We start from the raw sequence: 20,008 nt of genomic DNA, 5'->3' as shown, positions 1-20,008 counted from the left end.
AGAGAAGCCCTGGGGAGTGATGGGAAGTGCCAGCAGGTTGTACCAGAAATGGGAGAAAAAGTAGCCAAGGCCTCCACAGTCAGGTGAAGCTGGAGGATCTGAACTGGTACCCAACATGTGCCCGATACAGAACAGAGATGCTGGGCATCATAGAGATTTAGAAATCCTGCCAAATAGTCTTCCAGACCGTCGGTACCCAGGCCCACTCCCTCCACAGTGCATGAGAGCCCTAGGTTACTCCACATCCTTGCCAACACTGGTGTTTAACTTTAAGCACTCTGGTGAATGTGCAGTGATATCTCATTCTGGTTTTAATTTGCATTTCCCTGATGACTAATGAGGTTGAACACCTGCTCAAGAGTTTACCAGCCATTTGGACATCCTCTCTTGTAAAGCACCTATTTAGTCTTTTTCCTAGTGACTTGTAGTCGTTTCATACTTTTTAGATACACGCCCTTTATCAGATAGATGTACTGAAGTAACTTCTCTCCAATGTGGCTAAATTTTCCCTCTCTTAATCATGCCTTTTGATTAACAGAAGTTTCCAATTTCAATGGAGTCCAATTTGTCACTTTTTAACTGATGGTGCTTTTTGCGTCCTGTTGAAGAAAATGAATCTATTCTCTCCACTAAGTCTTCTTCGAGCAGCCTTGTCATTTTACCTTTCACGGGTACATTCGGCTTTCATATGTACATCCATGGAATTAGTTTTAGGGTATGGCATAAGGCAGAGATGAAGTATTTTTTTTTTCAGTGTGAATACCTAACTGATGCAGCACCATTTATGGAAAAGTCTGTCCTTTTCCACTGCTCTTCAATGTCAACTTTTTGGTGATAACACAGGAGTCCAAAGATGGATGGGTCTGTTTCTCATTTTCTGTTTTGTTCCATTGGTTGATTTGCCTATCTTTGCACCAACACTGCCTTCCTAACTGCAGTATAAGTCTTCCAACTTTGGTCTTCTTCATATAGATGTCAGTATCAGTTACTTTGCTAAACTAACTAATTAACCTTACATTTACTTATAATTAAAAAAAAAAATTTCTACCCATCATGTCATGTGTAAATGACAATTTTGTGTCTTCTTTTCCTGTCTTCATACATTTTTGCTTCTTTTCAGATTGGCTTCTTTCACTTAGTAACATGCATTTAAGTTTTCTCCATGTCTTTTCACAGCTTGATAATGCGTTTCTTTTTTAGTGCTGTGTATTATTCCATGTGTGGATGTACCACAGTTTATTTACCCATTCACCTACTGAAGGACATCTTAGTTACTTCCAAGTTTTGGTAATTATGAATGAAGCTGCTGTAAACATCCATGGGCAAGTTTTTGTGCAGATATAAGTTTTCAGCTCCTTTGGGTAAACACCAAGGAGCACAACTGCTGGACAATATGAAAAGAGTATTTTAGTTTTATAAGAAACCACCAAACTGTCTTTCAAAGTGGCTGTACCATTTGGACTGAATAAGAGTTCCTGCTGCTACACATCTTCAGCTGCCTTCGGTGTTACCAGTATTCCAGACTTCAGTCACTAAAAGGTGAGCCTCATTACTTCTTTTTCTTGCCTTATTGCACTAGCTGGGACCTCCAGCTAGAATTCACCAGTGCTAACATTCTTCCTCATTTTCAGTCTCGGTGGAGAGGCATTCCACATTTCACCATCAAGCATGATGTTAGCTGTAGGGGTTTTGTCTGTTGTTTTCTGTTTCTTGGAAGGTTTGGGGTTTGGGCAGAGACCTTTATCAGACTGAGAATGTTCTCTTCTATTTCTAATTTGCTAAGAGTTTTTTGGTGTGCTTAAACCATAGATGGTTTTTTTCTGAATCTGGTGAGAAGATCCTATGGTTTTCCTTTCTTTCTTTCTTTTTTTTCTTCTGTTAATGTGGGGAATTACACTGATTGACTTTTGGATGGTAATCCAGTCTTGCCAACTTTTTGTTCCCATTGGGGTTTGCAGGTTCTGGTTTATTCCACTAAAATGACCTGAACTGTGGGCCTGGGCAGTAACATGTATATTTCACCCTGTGCAGTACCCGAGAGTCACCCCTTCTCCTCAAACACAGACTCCACATTTCAGGTGCCGTGAGAGGCTCACCCCAGAAAACCACAGGCCCCTGGCCAGTGAGGCTCATGCCAACCACTGGGTGCACCAGCCCTTGTGGGACCCTTTCCCAACAGACCCTAGCATTGCAAGGGCAACTGGGTCAAACAGGAGACTCAAACAGGTCAGACCCCAGCCCACTCTGCTGCCCCCGCCACAATTAAGCGTCTCCACAGCTGGTGCCTCCTCCTCCCAACCCTGCCGCCTGCGCGAGGCTCCTTTAAGAAAGTCGGCGCTGAACGCGTCTCTGGGGCTGGAGGCTGAGGTCGCCAAGAATGCGGGACTCCGACGGGAGCTAAAGCTTCGCGGGGCGGTCTCCCCCTCCTCGTCCCCCCAGGGTCGTCCGGCTCTTACTCCCAGGTCCCCGCCCCCAACTTCGAAGGTCCCCAGTCTCCCGCAAACCCCCTGCACCTCGATGCTCCGCCAGCCGGCAGCGGAGGACCGGCCCCCAGCCCCACCTCCACCTTCCCCCTCCCACCCCTGCCACCTCCACCCCCGTCCGCTCGTCGGACCCACCCGGGTGGCGCGCCCCCACCACCACCGCCACCGCAAGCCCAGAGGCCGCGCGGGCGGGGGAAGGACGGGGCGCCCCGGGCGGCCTCATCCGCATGCAGAGGATGGCGCGTCGCGGCGGCCGCCAGGAAGGGACAAAGGCTGTTCCGCCGCCGGCCGCACCGTGCCAGGCTCACCCCGCCTGCCGCCCTGGTGGCCCCCGACGCGGACCCCCTTGTGTCTGCTCCGCCCGCCGGGGCTGCACAGTCCGGACGGCTTCCGGGTGGAAGCAGCCTCCTGGGACCCTGAACGCCCGATCTCCGCCTGCGACCTCAGAGGCCACAGCACCTTCTCCGTGTCTCCCAGTCAGTTGAGGTGGCCTCATCTCCTTGAGCCAGGCTGGACTGTTTGGGGACTTCGCCAAAGACCCGAATTCTAGTCTACTGAGCCCCGACTCTGACTTGTGGCCAGGCGCCTATGGATGAAAGTTGCCAGACCCAGTCCAGAGTCCAGCTGGGCAGAGGGCTGAGGAAGGTGGGGTTTTGAGCAGAACCCCTTCTAGGACCCTCACAAGGCATTGGGGCCCCGCTGGATAAGGGTTAGGGGCTCCAGAGTCTTCACCCCGACCCTGTCTCCCCAAACTTTTGATGGTGGGAAGAGTCCCTTGACCCCTCAGAGGGGATCCTGGACACAGCCCCCACCCTCCTAGAGCTATACGTCACACCCCACCATCAGTCACACCCCACCATCAGCGTCTGGAAGCCAAGGAGGCATCAGAAAGGCTTTGCCCTTGGGGCCTGCCTCTTGCTCCATACTCTTCTGTACTATCCCTGGGGCCTTCTACCTGTAGAATGGACCCAACCTCCACCCCTCTCCCCGCACACACGCACTTGCAGTCTGTGCCATGATTTAAGGAGGATGGAAGCCCTGGCGCACAGTGGGTCTCAATACACAGACGGCTATTATTTTTGCTAGCTTCCTAGTCTCCTTGTGGGGAGGGACAGTCTTGTCTTTGAGCTCTGCTCCCCACCCCACCCCTAGAAAGGGATGTAACTCAGGCAGCAGGAGGGCCCTCTTCCTAGGCATTCTTTGGTCAGGGAAATTCTTCCTAGGCCTGCCCCAAGTCCTCGTCTTCCTTCCAGGCTAGGGTTGGAGAGTAGGGGGGCGCTGGGGGAGTTCCCTTTAAGGAAGGTGGGGGAGGGGGCTGCCGGCCGGCCCTCCTTCCGTCCCTCCCTGGCCTCCGCCGGCCGGGGCTCAGGGCCCGGGCCCCGCGCCAGCGCATGCGCCCGCCTGTGGGCGCTGTCCCAGCTGCGAGGGCGGCGCGCATCGACAGCCGGACGGACAGACGGACTGGCGGCCGGTCGGACAGACGGGCAGCGCAGGGAGCCGGGACGCGGTGGGACAGCGACATGACCGGCCACATGCAGCAGCCGAGCGGGCGCGGGAACCCCGGCCCTGCGCCCTTGTCTTCCCCTGGCCCGGGCCCCGGCCCCGGCGCCGGCGCCTCGGAGCGGGTGGCGCTCAAGAAGGAGATCGGGCTGGTGAGCGCCTGCACGATCATCATCGGTGAGCGGGTGCCTGGGGCGGTAGGGCCGAAGGCGCACAGCGGCTCAGAAGGAGGGGCACCCATTTTGGGGCGCTCTTACCGGTCTGCGACGGTGGGACATGGAATAGGGGATGCCCTGCCCTTCCCCTCCCAGAGCACCTGTGCTGTCTCCCCTTGCACAGCAGCCACAGGGCTTCTTGTTTTCACCTCCCCATGTGCCCCGAAGTTTTGCGCTTGAGGGAGGTGCGGGTCCCATCCACCGCTAGAATCCTCGTCCTGCCCGTACTTTGTCACGGACTTCTGCTAGGCAATTACCCTCAGTTTTCTCACCTATAAAATGGAGATGACTTGTGGTCCTGCCTTGAGTGCAGGAGCCTTGCAGGTGTCGGTCAGGGCTTATCAAGCTGAACCGTGCTAAGGTCCCAAGTTCTAGGCCTTGTGGCTCAAGCTGAGTTTCTATTGTGTGCAGGGTCCAGGTGCCAAGCAGTGTGGGTAGTTCATTCTTCGAAAGCAAGAGAGACTGTGGGTAGACTGCACAGGTAGAGCCAACCCAGAGGGGATATCGGTTGGAAATATATAATTAGTGCAGAGTTTGGCAGCAGGACCCTGGGGGAGGAGGCGGAGCAGCCAGTGACTGGGGGAGGCTGAGTTGCGGTGGGCAGACCCAGCCTGCAGACAGGCCAACTGCTTCCTGGGCTGAGATCCCAACAGGCACTTGCATCCTCTCACTCTACCGCCCAGCTTCCCAACCTGAGAATGAGTCCGTGTGTCCTGGCCCCATATGGAGACGTCTGGGTAGGCAGAGGGTTCAGGGGACAGTGAGAACTGTGGTGGGATTTTCCTCCTTCTGTCCCAAGTTGTTGGCACTGACTCCTCAGAAACTGGGAACCCCAGACTTGTGCCTGTGTTCACACCGGGTGCCTCAGAGACCCACCTGGGAGGGGTCTCTTCCATCCCCTGTGTCCCAGAAGACACGGGCTGGAAGAATGAACAGCAGGGGTCTTGACTGCTCTCACTTACCCAGCCAATGGGAGCTGCTTATGCATCCGCTGCCCCCACCCATCCTTAGACCCTTGGAGCTGGAGAAAGTTGAGGGCTCAGGAAGGCAGACTAGGGTCTTCACCTCTTCCTCCTCTGCGCCCCCTACCAGTCGCTCTTGAGCCAAGGCTGGGGTCTGGCTCTTGGCCATCTCCTGCACCCACACTAAGAATTGCCCCAGAACACATCTGCCGTGCAGGCACCTCCCTGTCTCACCCAGTTGCACCTGGAATGGGACTTCCTAGGAGCTGGTCTTGATCTGGCCTGGAGAGCTTCTTGGCCTAGAGTGCCCCTGCTTGACCGCTGGGAGGAAGGGCTGGTTCCAGGGATTTGGCCAGGGTACTGGTTAGCTCTTTGTCCTGGCCTACACCCTCTCCAGGAGCTGTGCCCCAGGAAGGGGATGCCCACACATCATGGATGGGCCATGAGGTCAAGAAGCTGACCATGTCTGGTGCCAGCTACAGTGCCTGGCAGGTGCAAGGAGAGATGTGGCTCTTCCTGGGCTGCCTCAGCTAAACCCACCATCCTTGAGCTGTATCCTCCTCTGCCTCCTTCACACATCCCATCCCCTTTGGGTCAGGCAGAAGCTCCTGGCTCCTCTCTCCTCCAAAGATGGCCTGGTGGTGATGGCAGGAGTGGAGGAGGCTAATTCTGCAAGAATTTTTATGCACAGCCCAGTTCTACCCTTACAGCTCCTCCAACTTTCAGGCTATTCTTTCTGCTCCAGACCCACTGCCCCCTTGGCCTCAGGCCTTGAAGATTGAGCTGGGGTTAAGGGTGACTTGGCCAAGGGTAGCAGACTCAGGAACAAAACTCAGATGACCTGACTCCAGCCCAGATCACTCAGGTCTGATAACCCTGCTTGGGGAGCAGCCTGGACTGGGCAGGAGACAGACAAGGAGCAAATGGACCTGGACCAGGAGGTGGCAGATGAGGGAGGTGCCGTTATGGGCTGCATCACTGAGGGAGGTGCCGTTATGGGCTGCCCTCCCCACCTGATGGCCTGAAGGCCCCCACCTTCTCCCTATCCACTATTCTGGGGACCCTGCCTCCCACATCTTACCCCACCTTCATGCCTTAAGGAGCCTGGTCAAAGCAAAAAGTGTCTGCAACGTGTCATATTTTAGCTTTGAAAGTCTTGAGAACTTCATAATCTTTCTTGTTTGATAGCAGCTACTATCCGTTATTTCCAAAACTTCCAAATAGACCCTCCCATATCCTATAATTCTCTCCCCTTGTACCCCCTGCCCTGTCCCAGGCTGAGGAATAGGGCTCTCAGGAATGGAATGACATAAAAGGGCTTTGGGCTGGAATAAGACTGCACCTAAAACGTGTTTAGGACAGCACCCACTGGCCACAGCAAGCACAACTGGGGCCAGGGGTTGGGGGGCGGCCAAGGAGATGGGCCAGCCTGGAGGAAAAAGAGCCATCTGGGGCAGGAGCTGTGCAACACATCACCACATCCAACACTATTCAGAAAAACACCCATTATTATGTTATGAAAACATCTTCTCCCTTTATTTCATTTGATTGCCCGCCTTGAGAGATGGAAATTTTTATATGCATTTTACAGATGTAGAAACTGAGGTCTGGAGTTAAATGACGCTGCTGCAAGTGGTGGGCTCAGGGTTGGGAACAAGAATGGGACTCATCTCCCAGTCCAGTGCCCTTCCTCACACTGCTCCCACGCAGGGCAAGATTGGGACCAGATTCAGAGCCCATGGTGTGGGGAAGGTTGGAGGTTGAGCTGGGAGATCAGTCAACCAGGATTTGCTGAGCTCTTCACTCTACTGTGGATGGATGAACGAACAGATGGGCAGAGAAATCACCCCTCACTCCCCCGCCTCCACCCAGTGCTGTAGGTACAGGGTCTCTTGTCCTGAATCCAGGACCTCAACCACCTCCCTCCCCGATCCACACCCAAGGAAGGGACGTGCCCAGCTCCAGCAGAGTGAGAATCACCTGGGTCTGCTGACCAGGCTGTCCTGTCCTCCACTCTCTCCCTGTGACTCAAATATCCAGCCCGTGTTTATGGATTAGGCTCAAGTATGTTCTCAGATTCAGGGGTCAGCTTCATGAACCCCATCTCCTTAGAAGCCAATCCCTGCTCATCCATCCATGGCCAAGCCCCTCCATTGTCTCCAGGAATGAAAATGTTGGGCTCCTCAGAGGATAGCCCCCTCCAGAATCCCAGTCCATCCTCACCGAGACCCTGAGGGGACATAAAACCACACAGGAGCTTGTCTGTGCCTCACCCTAGCCCCCATTTACAGATGAGGAAACTGGGGGCCTGAGGCTGCAACCAGCCCAGGGTAAAACTGGACATGCTCTGGGACACCTTTGAGCGTCAAGGCAGCTCCGGCTACAGGGGCAGGGCCTGCCAGCACTGGTCACACTCATTCATCTGTTTAACAGTTAGATCCTGGACAGTGCTGGGCACTGTTCTAGGTGCTGGAGACCCAACAGGGAACAAGACAAAAAAAATCCCTGTCCTCCTGGAGCTGACATTCCAGCATGGAAGCAAAGAGCAAACAAGATGATGGGGTAATGATAAGTGCTGAGCTGAGGAAATTAAGTGGTAAGGATTGTAGGTGGGTGAGTCCGGAGTAGAATGGGGTCCAGTCTGTGTGCGCCTTGCGGCCACGGTAAGAACTTTACCTTTTTTCCTGTGTGAGATGGGAGCCTGGGGAGGGCTTTGAGCAAAAGAGGGATGGGGTGGCATGGGATAGCATGGCATGGCATGGGATGGGATGGCCTGGGGCTCACTGGGGAGAAGAGGCTGTGGGCAGCAGGGACAGAAGCTGGAAGCGCATCAGGAGGGTACCTGAGTCACCTGGTTAAGAAACACTGGTGGTTCAGAGCAGAGCGGCAGCAGTGGAGATGCTGAGAGGAGGTTCAGTCCTGGGTGTGTTTGGAAGATGGAGCCAAAGGATTGTGATGAGCTGGTGCAAGGTGTGGGAGAAAGAGAGGAGTCCGAGGTGACAGCAGGTTGGGGTCTGAGCAGCTGGGAGCATGGTTTGTCATTAATTGACCTGGAAAGACTGTGAGAGGGGCAGGTCCAGGGGAGAGAGTTCTACACTTCTGCCCATCTGTCTCTCAAAGGGTAAGTGGCTTAGGCCAAAAGTGTACACTGGCCAGTTGGCAGTTCCAGGCGTGTCCTGGAAATGTCCCTACTCACCTCCCTGGAGTTTTGCCAAAACCTCAGTGGGCACTTCTGTCCGCCCAGAGAGGTGCCTGACACGTGCTCACTGTAAGGACACTGTGCTGGGAGGCACAGGCTTCACCCAGAGCAATAGCAAGGCCCTCACAGCCGGGCTGTGGGTGCTGACCCCAGGGCAATGAGGCTTCACGGGTTCAGGTCTCCCAAGGCCAGCGTGGGTGGCCTGGAGTGTCTCCAAGATAGATGACAATAGTGAGACCCATGAACACTTCCTGGGGCCTCCGATGTGCCAGGCGGAGTGGGAACAGGCCCACATCATGGTAAAATCATCCCATTTTACAGATAAGAAGACTCAGGGAAGCGAAGTACCCTGTCCACAGCGCTCCCACCATGAGGGATCTGGGATTCAAACCCAGATCTGGGGGTCCTCAACTAGTAAGCACCCCTGCCCATGGCTTCAGGGGCCTTGGGACTTACCAAAGGGAACTTGGAGCTCTTTCCCCAAGGCCCCGTGTGTCATATCCTGGTGCAGAGGTGCTGGGACTCGTTGCCCAGAGTGAGGGATGGAGGCCTGGCCCACGGCCAGCCCCTGATCAGACCCAGGAGCCCCAGAGCTGCTCTCCGTCAGGCCAGCAGGCCAGTGTGGCAGGAGGAGGCCCCAACAAGGCCACGCTCGCAGAAGAGGCAGGCGTAGGCCAGGCGCGTGTAAGAAGACCTAAGCCCCAGGGGTTCCCTGTCCTTTCGGGCGGGGTCAGACCTCTCGTCTCAGCAGGGCAGGGCACAGACCCTGCCCTCTGGGAATTCAAGGCCCACCCAGGACGGCAAATAATAGAATCACTTCCTGGCTGTGCTCCAGACACCATGGGAAAGGAGCAGGGTCGAGGCGACAGGGGTCAGTGTGAGAGATCAGGGAGGGCTTCCTGGGGGTGGAGTTGCTTCTGGGAGGCCAGTGAGCTGGGGAGAGACCTGCCACAGTAGAGGACAGAGGACCCTGAGCAGCTTGTTTCCTCGGGCCCCGAGCAGATGTGCAGGATGCGTCCATCCTGCCCAGCGGTGCGTCTGCCAAAGTCAGTGCTGCACGAGCCCTCTGCTGCCCCCTAGCCCAGTGGCCCCACCTGACAGGAGGGGAAACTGAGGCCCAGAAGGGCAGCACAGGCCTGAGGTAACACTGTGGGTTCCTGAAAGTGGTTGTGCCAGCGGCCTGGCCCGGCAGGACCTCCCTGACCCCTCCCCAAATCAGACTCTGCACATGCCTCACACACACGGAGGGCAGCTGGCCCCTTCCACCGACATGACGTCCGCAGTCCACCCCTGCGACCTCCACGGTCGGCCGCTGCCTCCCAGAAATAGGTCAGCACGCACCGCTGCAGCCGGGGGAAACAATGGCCCTTTCTTCGTTCCTCCCTGGAGCTGGGTAAGCCCCATCAGGCCAAACATCTTAATGTGATAAAAAACCACCCAGCGTGGGCCGAGCGAAGAGGGGCAGGAGGACACTGGAGGGGGGCCCCGTGGTGGAGGGACTCACATCCTCACCCACCTGCCCTGGAGCTCCGGCCATGCCCGGGACCTGCAGGGACCACCGAGCAGCGGTCCCATTGAGTAGATGAGAACGTGGAGGCTGTCCAGCCTGCTGTCCGTCAGACACCAGGTCAGACACCAGTCCAGGTGCTCAGAGGTCTCTCCCGGCCCCTCTCACGTTCTGTAGTTTCTGCCCTTCCTCCCCTTCCTCCAGAGCAGGATCCCCTGAGGGCTGGGCTTGTCCACTGCTGTTCCCTAATAGGGCAGAACTGACTTCTGGGCCTGAACGTGAGAACTGAGAAGGCAGGCCTGAGCCCACCACCACCAGGGGGGAGGGGCGGGCACCCCTTACCGCTCCATGGTCCCTTCTCCCCACCTCCTTCAGTAATCATTCAGTTCTGGAGGCGCCCTCCCCTGTCCTCCTCCCTGCCCTGCGCCCCTCACCCAGGCCCATGGCCCCTTTTGCTCCTTGCAGAGCCCCATCCAGCCCACATGGTGCCGAGAGCATTCAGTGGGCCTCTTGGGGTTTTCTGCCGCCTTCCTGCACAAACCTGGGGCAGATGCTGGAGGTTGTCCAGGCCTGGAGGAGGAGGCTCCCGGGGGCCTCAGAGACACCTGCTGGCACACGTGTTCCTCGGAGCCACGTGGAGAGAAGTCCTGCACTATAGCCTGAGGCCATGTGTCCAAAACAATAGTGATGCCCGCCCCCGGCCCATCCCCCAGATCCCAGCATCCGAGTCTCCAGCCGTGAACACAGACTAGTGATGCAGCCCTTTCAGAGCCCAGCCTCAGAGGACAAGGTGCCAGGTGTGGCTTCCCTGAGGGCTACACCCATGCGGCCCTGTCAGGCCGAATTGTGCAGTGGTGGGGTCCCCACAGGGTGGGTGGGTCAGGGCCCTGGATGCCCCCAGCTCCCTCCGAGGCCACCCAGCCCCCCGCTGGCTTCCAACCTCCCTAGCTTTTGGCAAAACCCACTCCACCAGGTCCTGAGAACAGAAGCTCTGCTGCCGGATAGAGCAAACTCAAAGGCTCTTTAGAAACCCAATAGCCCACCCAGGCTCTGGGCCCCATGGTAGATGAGAGCAGCCCCTCTCCCCCTGGAAGCAAGCTGAGGGCACCGCTTACCTCTGGGGGCTGGGAGACAGGAGTTCTTTCGTCCTTATCTGGATGTATTTAGGGCTCCTGGGATGTGACTGGAAAACCAAGTGGGGCATCGTGGCCGTCCAGACTGGAAATCTGTGTCGGCCGGGGGTGGGGGTAGGGGTAGCACCATGGACAAGGAGTGCATGCAGATGGGTGACCACAGCTGTGCCCTCGTCCAGACCCGCCTGTGGGCCTGGCAGGTGGAGCAGGCAGGCTCTGCCCTGATGGACGTGCACTCCCCACCTGGCCCTGGCAGGTGGGGCAATCTGGTTGAGGGACCGAGCCCCAGCTGCCAGCAGTGTTCCTTTTTCATTCATGTGGCCTGGGGGGTGCTGGAATTATTTCCTCTTGGGCAGGCTGTGACCCAAATCACCAGTGATGTGACCTGATTCACTTGCACAGATGATGAGATCCAGGTAACCCAGAACATTGCCCTTTTTGCCCTTACTGCCAGGGCACTCAGGACTAAGTGGGAGCTCAGCGTTTGGCTCAACCTGGGAAACTGCCCTGCAGCCCACAGCTTGCATCTGAGCATTTCCTATTGTTCTGTTTCAAGACCTATGAGCCAGTGGAGCACCCCACACAGACACCCATCTTCCCAAGACTCAGAGTCAGCCCAGCGGCAGGCCAGGCCTTCTGCGACCCATGACCCCGCAGATTCCACTTGTGCCCAAGCCTCAGAAGCCAGCCACCCCCTCCGCTCCTCCCCACAGTTCCCTGCCTTGGGAGGACTAAGTGAAGACTGCTGCCCTCGCTTCACAGATGAGAACATCAGTCCTTCACATCAAGACACTGGTGCCTCTTTGGGCCTCAGGCCATTCACTCATCCAGTTATTTGCTGAACAGATGTGTATTGAGCACCTACTATGTGCCGGAGGCGCCAGGTGAGGTTGCAGACGGTACACACAGAATCACACAGAGATGCAAAATACATCTGGATACAACTGTGGATGAGCTGAGGCTTCCCATAGAGTATCTCTCTGAATCCTCACAATAACCCTATTGCACAGACGGGACTCGAGAAGTGACCTGAGCAGGGAGAGGTCCCCCTTGTCTTCTGAGCCCCAGCTGGGGTTTCTCATCATCGTCCTGGGATTTGAGCAGTGACTCCGGTTTGCAGCCAGTGGGCTATCCCCAGGGGAGAGGCATCTCTGGACCACCCAAGAATCTTGTCAGCCTGCCATGGTCCACCCATCCCTTCCGTGACAATCGCTAAGGAGCCCCCAGCCCTGAAAATGCATCAGTTCCTCTCCCTTACCCCACTGGCCCTTGCCCAGGACTCAAAACATTTTAACGGTGCCAGGAAACGAGGTCTCTTCAGAGTCTGTGTCTGCAGCCTGGTTCCTTGGCCAGGATGGAGGCTAGGAGGCAGGCGAGGGGTTCTTTCACAGGGAAAGAGGAGATGGAAGATAAAGAAATAAAGTACAGAGCAGGGCCTGGGGAACCACGGGGCTGTGAATGGGAGGAGAAACCTTACTGGCATGATCAAGGAAGTCTTCATGGAGGAGGTGCCAGTCCCCAAACCACTCCATGAGTTTGGACGTTGGCCAATAGGAGAGTGGCAAGAGAGTGTCATGGCCAAGGTCTTGCTTTTTAAGTGGCCAGCTCTGGCCTGCAGGCTGGGAAGAAGACAGGCGCCTGGAGGCTAACAAGACAGGAGGCCTTGGCCAGGAGCAAGGGGCTGGGCCCTGGGCGGGGTAGATGCCCTGGGGAGATGCATGGGAGTGACTGCCACTTGGCCATCGCTTGTGCTTACCCCACCTCATGGGAGTAAGTAGGGGGCAGAGGAACTCAGAATAGGACCTGGCTCTGGCAGGGGAGCCTGGCTGGATGGACAGGTTCCAGTCCCCAATCCAAGGACTGGGGAGGGGAGATGAGGAGCCCAGAAGGGAACCTGCAGAGTTTGAGGGCCCGTGACATCCACATGCCTGCAGGACCACCTTCTCTTATCCTCCAAGGAGCGGCCCGGGCTCCCCTCCTCACTGTAGCATCCAGAGCTGCACAGAGAAGGCTGGCCTGCTAGGGGCACCCCAGACCTGATGCCTCCCCATCTCTCCCCCCACCGCAGGGAACATCATCGGCTCGGGCATCTTCATCTCCCCCAAGGGGGTCCTGGAGCACTCGGGCTCCGTGGGTCTGGCCCTCTTCGTCTGGGTCCTGGGTGGGGGCGTCACTGCCCTGGGCTCCCTCTGCTATGCGGAGCTGGGAGTTGCCATCCCCAAGTCTGGCGGGGACTACGCCTATGTGACCGAGATCTTCGGGGGCCTGGCTGGGTGAGTGTGGGACACTGGCAGCTGGGGTGGCGGGGACAGTCTCTCCAGAATGGATGGCCAGCTGGGCCCTGGATCTCAGTGTCCTCTTCTGCTTCTCATATCCCATGGAGGTCATGGAGGGGTGGCAATGGAGGGAAGAGGGGGTGCTAGGCAGCCTTCCTAGGCCAGGGTGGGTGGGGCCAATGCTGGACACTCCAGCTGGTCCCTTGACCTCTCTGTGCTTCCTTTTAAATGGAGCTCCTCTAAGCCCCACTCACCACCTCAGTGCCTGTGGGTGGGGAGGGCCTTACTGCTGAAACCTCTAGATAATGCCAGCATCCCCAGCAAGGACACCTTGATGTTAGTGAACCACAGACAGGGTGGGGGCCATGATATTCCTAGCAACACCTTGTCAGAGCTCCCCTTTAAATAGCTCCCCAGTGTCCCTTTATTCACCATGAACATTAGCTGAGCACCTACTGGGTGCTGAGGGCCAGGATGCCGTGATAAAAAGATCCCTCCCTCTCCTCAAGTTGCTTACGGTGCAGAAGGGAAATAAGCCCGCAAATGATATGAAGACCTAGAGGACCCTTGCTTTGAATGTACACGAGAGGCGTCGGCCCAGCAGCCAAGAGAACGGGGCGCCCACCACCCAGAGAAAGCTCCCAGGAAAAGACCACATTTGTGTCAAGGCTTGGAGGAAGGGTGGGGTTTTCTTGGCTGACCAGTGAGGTGGGGGAGCATGTAGAGGGTGGTGGCCTGGGGGGCCTGGGTGGTGGTCTGCTGTGGCCAGAGGTGAGATCAGATCCGTCGTGGACGCCAGGGCTTGGGGGGGATGGGGCAGCCTGCGGGTGGGCGGAGGGGCATCAAAGCCATCGTAGCCATTCAGCCCGGGCATGCCGAGGGCCTGAGCAAAGGCACAGGGAGAGTCCAGAATCACTGAGGAGTCTTAATCAGGAGGCCATGGTAGCCGGAGTGGCATGAGGGCAGATTTGGAGAGACTCCACAGAGGCCGGTTCTTGGGCTAGGGAGGGGGAGATCTGGGGCTGGGGTTTGCCACCTCATCCAGGAGATGCTCAGTTAAGCCTGGAGTCAGACATCTGGAGCACAGAGGAAGAGTCTAGGCTGAAGTTTTCAAAGTTTAGTTTTCAGGTGGTCAGGGGCCTTTACCCAGGCAGCTGTGGATGGGGCCCTGGCAGGGCATGCACACCCCTTTGGGTGTGTCCAAGGGTGTTCTCCTCTGGGAAGAGGGTCCTCCAAAGGGCCTGGAACCCAAGAAAGCAGAAGGATCACGCTGTGCAGCTGGAGAGAATATTTGAGAGGATGGGAGGAGAGGAGGGCCCAAGACCCACACCAGGGGCACTCAGCATCCAGGGTGGGCAGAGGAACGCACCCAGTAGGGGAGGAGGGCCATGGAGCTAAGATGTCCCAGAAGCCAAGGGGGTGTGATGTGCAAAGCAAGGGGTGGGAAGTAGGGCTACAGAGCAGTGGGGAGGACCAAGAGGAAGCCCCAGAAGTTGCTGGTGTCTCTGGATGAGGCAGTCCCCACCCTCAAGGTGGGATGGACAGGGGGCTAAGACCACCCCCATGGACAGGAGCTCCCCTGGGTACAGGCAGAGCCCCCAAGAACAGACAGGGCCTAATTCCCACACGGGTGCCCTGCAGGGTGAGATTCTGGCAGAAGGGAGGTAAACCCCTTCTACCCCGGCCAGGGCTCTTTGTAGGGTACAGTCCGCTGTACAGTCAAGGGATCACGGCTCAGAGTCGGCCATGTGCAGCCACAGGGCTTTGCTGAGAACTATGGCTGGAGCCATGACTGGAGGTCCTGGGACAGCCCACCCCAGCTCAGGAACAGTCTGTGGCCGGGGACTAGGTAACCATTAGGAAACCAGTTGGTTCCCAAGTCTCTCTTGACGCCTCCCCAAGGGCAGCCCATAGCTGTTTAACTGTGTTGAACACCGTCTCTGTTGAAACAGTTCATAAATAAAACAGAGACCCGACACGGTCAGCTCTGCCTCCTTGGACCAAAGCCGGCATCCGGTGCCCTGCCAGCCCTGGGTGCCAGGGCCCTGGGGCGCAGCCCCACTTCACACACCTGGGTTGGCTCGGCCGGGAGGGCACCAGGAGGCCTGCGCCACTCGGGCCCTTGCTCATTCCAGCTTCCTGCTGCTCTGGAGCGCCGTCCTCATCATGTACCCCACCAGCCTGGCCGTCATCTCCATGACCTTCTCCAACTACGTGCTGCAGCCCGTGTTCCCCAACTGCATCCCCCCTGCCGCTGCCTCCCGTGCACTCTCCATGGCCTGCCTGAGTGAGTGCCCAGCGGAGGCCCAGGCTGGGCCTCTGTCCCCAGAGCAGCCAGACTGCCCGGCCCACCTTGCTCCCTGCTCCTATTGCGAGGGGGGTCTTTGATGGGGGGGGTGTCACTCCAGCAGCTAGTCCCTGCAAGGTTGGCCTCAGGGGTTGGACTTCTGGCACTGTGGCTGCTTCAGGGGACGCCGTCCTCCTGCAGCCCAGGCCAGATTTGGCTGTGGCCCCCTGTGGGGGTGCTTGGCCTCAGAAGCCCGCCCAGCCACCCACTCTTCCTCCCCAGTGCTGCTGACGTGGGTGAACAGCTCAAGTGTGCGCTGGGCCACGCACATCCAGGACGTGTTCACCGGCGGGAAGCTGCTGGCCCTGTCGCTCATCATTGGCGTGGGCTTTGTCCAGATCTTCCAAGGTAGGGCCAGGGCAGGGCTGGGCGCACGGCCGGGGAGAGGACGCTGACCCCTGACCTCTGGACCCCCAGGACACTTCGAGGAGCTGAGGCCCAGCAATGCTTTCGACTTCTGGATGACGCCGTCCGTGGGTCACCTGGCCCTAGCCTTCCTCCAGGGCTCCTTTGCCTTCAGCGGCTGGAACTTCCTTAACTACGTCACAGAGGAGCTAGTGGATCCTCGAAAGTGAGGGGGGCACCCGGCCTGGCCCTGGGAAGGGGTGGGGCAAGGCAATGGGCGAGGCAGCCTCCTCACACAGACTGGCTATCACCAGTGGCTGGTCTGGTCATCTGCCTGACCACACTGCTGCCCCCCAGGGACGGCTCTGGAAAGGCAGCCGGGATGCTTGTGTTCCAGCCTGGCCCTGCTCTGTGTGGCTGTGGATGAGTCACGGCCCCTTGCTGGGCCTCAGAAACACTGAGTATCATTGACCTGCTGTAAATGGATCCAGCTATTTGCATTTGGCCAAAAATTATACATGTGCACACAACATGGTCCCTACAATGAAGCCAACTGCCCTGGCTGATGGTCAGCCAGGACCCTGACAGTGAACAGTTGCAGCTGGGGCCAGGGCTGAGGGAACTCCTAGGGAGCCCTGATCCGGGGACTCAGCTCTAAGGGCACTTTGGGGATTTTCAAGGCTGATTTTCACTGTAGGCAACGTTCTTTTCACATGCAGACATTAGACCTGCCTCCCAGGGTATGAGTAGCCCCTCCCTCAACTGCCCTTCCTCCCTCCAGCTTGTGCCCATGCTGGGCTGGGGAGTGGGGTGGTGACAGACAGCAGCCCTGTGCTCTTCCCTCCCCCAAGGCCCCCAGCAGACACAGGAGATAGAAAGCTGCTCCCAGTGCTGGATCCCCTGCTGCCCTCCACCCCGAGGCCCCAGCCCCCAAATCCCCCAAGGGCCGATGCCGACTCCCTCCATCACTGTCCCCAGGAACCTACCTCGTGCTATCTTCATCTCCATCCCGCTGGTGACCTTCGTGTACGCCTTCACCAACATCGCCTACTTCACTGCCATGTCCCCCCAGGAGCTGCTGGCCTCGAACGCAGTGGCAGTGGTAAGTGGGGCCCTGCTTGGTCCCCAGCTCCTGAGTGACCCCTGCCCCACCTGATGCACCACCTCTCTTCTGTGCCCACCCAGACCTTCGGGGAGAAGCTGCTGGGCTACTTTTCGTGGATCATGCCCGTCTCCGTGGCACTTTCCACTTTCGGAGGGATCAATGGCTACCTGTTCACCTCCTCCAGGTGACTGGACTGGGGAGAGGGTGGTCCAGGCAGGGCAAGGCAGGTGCCCTGGGGCACGCAAGCAGTGCTGGGGCCAAAGGAAGTGAAATCCTGCCAGGTGAGCCCACCTGAGCTGGGACAATGAACTCCTCGGTAACAGATGTCCCAATTCTGAGGAATAGAAAGCAAGAGAGAGGCAGGTTAGATGACAGGAGGAACTGCCCAGTGGGGCTGCTGCGGCCTGGAGCAGGGGGTCAGAGGTGACAGCTCAAGAGGGCCATCATGTCTAGAGCTGAGATCAGGATCTGGCCAGCGGGGATGCCCAAAGCCGGGCTCATGGCCCCATCCATCTCTGCCCCCACTCCCCAGATTGTGCTTCTCTGGAGCCCGAGAAGGGCACCTGCCTAGCCTACTGGCCATGATCCACGTCAGACACTGCACCCCTATCCCTGCCCTCCTCGTCTGTGTAAGCTGGGGGACCCAGGCTGGCAGGGAGGGGAGCCCGACCACCCAGCAATGCGGTAATAGCAGGGATGAGGCCTGGCCCTCATAGGCAGCCCACGGAGGGCATGGGAGGGGCGGGCTCTCCCACCTCCTGGCCGGAGCGGGCAGGCCCCGGGCACCTGCAGGGCTGACGGGAGTGGGTGGGAGGCCAGCCCTCAGCCCGGTCCTCTCCCAGTGCGGGGCCACAGCGGTCATCATGCTTGTGGGAGACACATACACGCTGATCAACTACGTGTCCTTCATCAACTACCTCTGCTACGGCGTCACCGTCCTGGGCCTGCTCGTGCTGCGTTGGAGGCGGCCAGCCCTCCCCAGGCCCATCAAGGTGAGGCCCGGGGAGACCCGGCCAGCCCACCCGCCAGAAACAGTCAGGGCCGCCCCTTCACCCGTTTGGGCACAGAGGGCGGCGATGGCAGCTACAGGGAGGGCAGCTTTGCGGTGCGCCAGGCCCTGCTCTGTGTGCACTGACGAACTTAGTCCTTAATGCAGCCCCACGAGGCGGGTGCTGTGAATCCTCCCAGTTCACAGCCCGGAAATGAGGCTAAGACCCTTGCTTGCAGTCACTCTGGGCTCCACGAGCCCACCCAAAACAGAAGGCCCAAGACCGAGCTAAAAGAAAAGTCCTCCCATTGGCATGTAAATCCTTGGACTGGAGAAGGGCTCAGTGCCTGAGATAGGAAACATCAAAAAAAAAAAAAAATTTACCTTCAGCCAAGTGCAAGCAGCAAGCCCACGTACAGTCGTTCCGTGGGGCTCAGAGCCACTGAAATCGACAAACCCTCAACAATTTGGACAGCTGGCCAGCCACATGGGGCTGCTGGCAGAAGGGGATCCCTCAGGCCTCAGCTGGGGGTGGGAAGCGCCTCGGACCCTGGGGTGGGGGTGCAGGAGAGCCGAGGGTCCTGCACCATCGGCGCTGCCGCTCTCCGTCCCCCAGGTGAACCTGCTCGTCCCCATCGCGTACTTGGTCTTCTGGGCGTTCCTGCTAGTCTTCAGCTTCATCTCGGAGCCCATGGTGTGCGGGGTCGGCGTCATCATCATCCTCACGGGGGTGCCCATTTTCTTCCTGGGAGTGTTCTGGAGAAGCAAACCAAAGTGTGTGCACAGACTCACAGGTGAAACAGGCAGCTCCCCAAGGGGCGGGGCCTGGAGATGGGACCTTCTCAGGGGGCTCACCCTAGAGCAGGGTCTCCCGGCAGCTGTGGTGGCCACACAGGGCCCAGTTGCCACCAAATGTCTCCTCCTGGAGTGGCCCACATGTCCAGGTCCCACATGCAGGGGAAGCAGCTCCCTGAGGACCCCTGTCCCACAGGGTCAGACCCCAAGGTCCATCTGTCGGTCTGTCTGTCTGTCCTCAGAGTCAATGACACGCTGGGGCCAGGAGCTGTGTTTCGTGGTCTACCCCCAGGGCTCCCCTGAGGAGGAGAACGGCCCCTGCCAGCCCTCCCCACTGCCCACCACGGACAAGCCCTTGAAGACACAATGAGACATTTGTGGAGCCCGAAGCAGCTGTTTCTGTTTACATGTTGTTTATTAAGGAGGTGTTTTTGCAAAAAAAAAAAAAAAAAAAAAATTTCCTGGAAAAAAAGAGAGCTGACTCTTAGAGGCCTGTGGTAAGGACGCCCTGAAGATGTGGACAGGGTCCCCTGTCCTCGCCGCCCTGCTAACTTTTCCTGAAAAGGTCTGTGAATAAAACAGGGCTGGTGGTGCACCTGTCTCAGGTGAGTCCCTGGTGGGCACCACTCGGTGGGGGGCACGGCACGCACAGAGCTGGCTGGAGGAGGGGGCCTGACCAGCTCGGGAGGAGACCCTTGGCATTTGGGGGTTTCTGTCCCTTGAACCAAGCACTCCCGAAGGGACATGGACGATGGGGAAGTAGCTGGGTATGCCCCGCCCTCCCCTCCTCCCAAGGCCTGCAACACCAGCTCAGCTACTCAGGAGAGCCCAGGATCCGGGGTTCCTGCTAGAGCTGCCTTTCTTCCCATAAATCCCCTCAGAGTGTTAGGACTTCAAAGTCCACAGCCTCACTCTGGTTTATAGGTGGGGAAACTGAGGCTTTGAGACAGGATGGGATGGATTTGACTGCTGTCCGTTGGTGCCTCGGTCTCTGTCCCCTGAGAAAGCGTCAAGCAACACCTTCTGGAGTTCTCAGGTCCTGCAGGAGACCCCATGGGCTTCCTCTACGCTGTGCCCACATCTCCAGCCCTGCCTTACTACCCAGATTGACCGCTCCACCAGAGGGCAAAGGGCATCAGCCCAGCTAGGCCAT

At 57.8% G+C, this 20,008-nt stretch overlaps 1 protein-coding gene across 1 annotated transcript; it reads left to right on the top strand.

Moving 5' to 3' along the window:
* Positions 1 to 3,865: 3,865 nt before the first annotated feature.
* SLC7A10 (solute carrier family 7 member 10) lies at positions 3,866 to 19,448 on the top strand. Its single transcript, XM_031458575.2, has 11 exons — positions 3,866 to 4,160; positions 13,068 to 13,272; positions 15,411 to 15,562; positions 15,845 to 15,970; positions 16,040 to 16,193; positions 16,946 to 17,069; positions 17,153 to 17,256; positions 17,605 to 17,701; positions 17,915 to 18,064; positions 18,677 to 18,854; positions 19,098 to 19,448. The coding sequence occupies exons 1-11, from the start codon at positions 3,875 to 3,877 to the stop codon at positions 19,223 to 19,225; spliced, it is 1,704 nt and encodes a 567-aa protein (XP_031314435.1). The 5' UTR covers positions 3,866 to 3,874; the 3' UTR covers positions 19,226 to 19,448.
* The last annotated feature ends 560 nt before the right edge of the window (positions 19,449 to 20,008 follow it).

The sequence above is a fragment of the Camelus dromedarius genome, chromosome 9 (assembly GCF_036321535.1).
Source record: "Camelus dromedarius isolate mCamDro1 chromosome 9, mCamDro1.pat, whole genome shotgun sequence".
In the NCBI taxonomy this organism is placed as follows: Eukaryota; Metazoa; Chordata; class Mammalia; order Artiodactyla; family Camelidae; genus Camelus; species Camelus dromedarius.
Note: the sequence above shows the minus strand (reverse complement) of the source record. Positions and strands in the feature narration are given on the sequence as shown.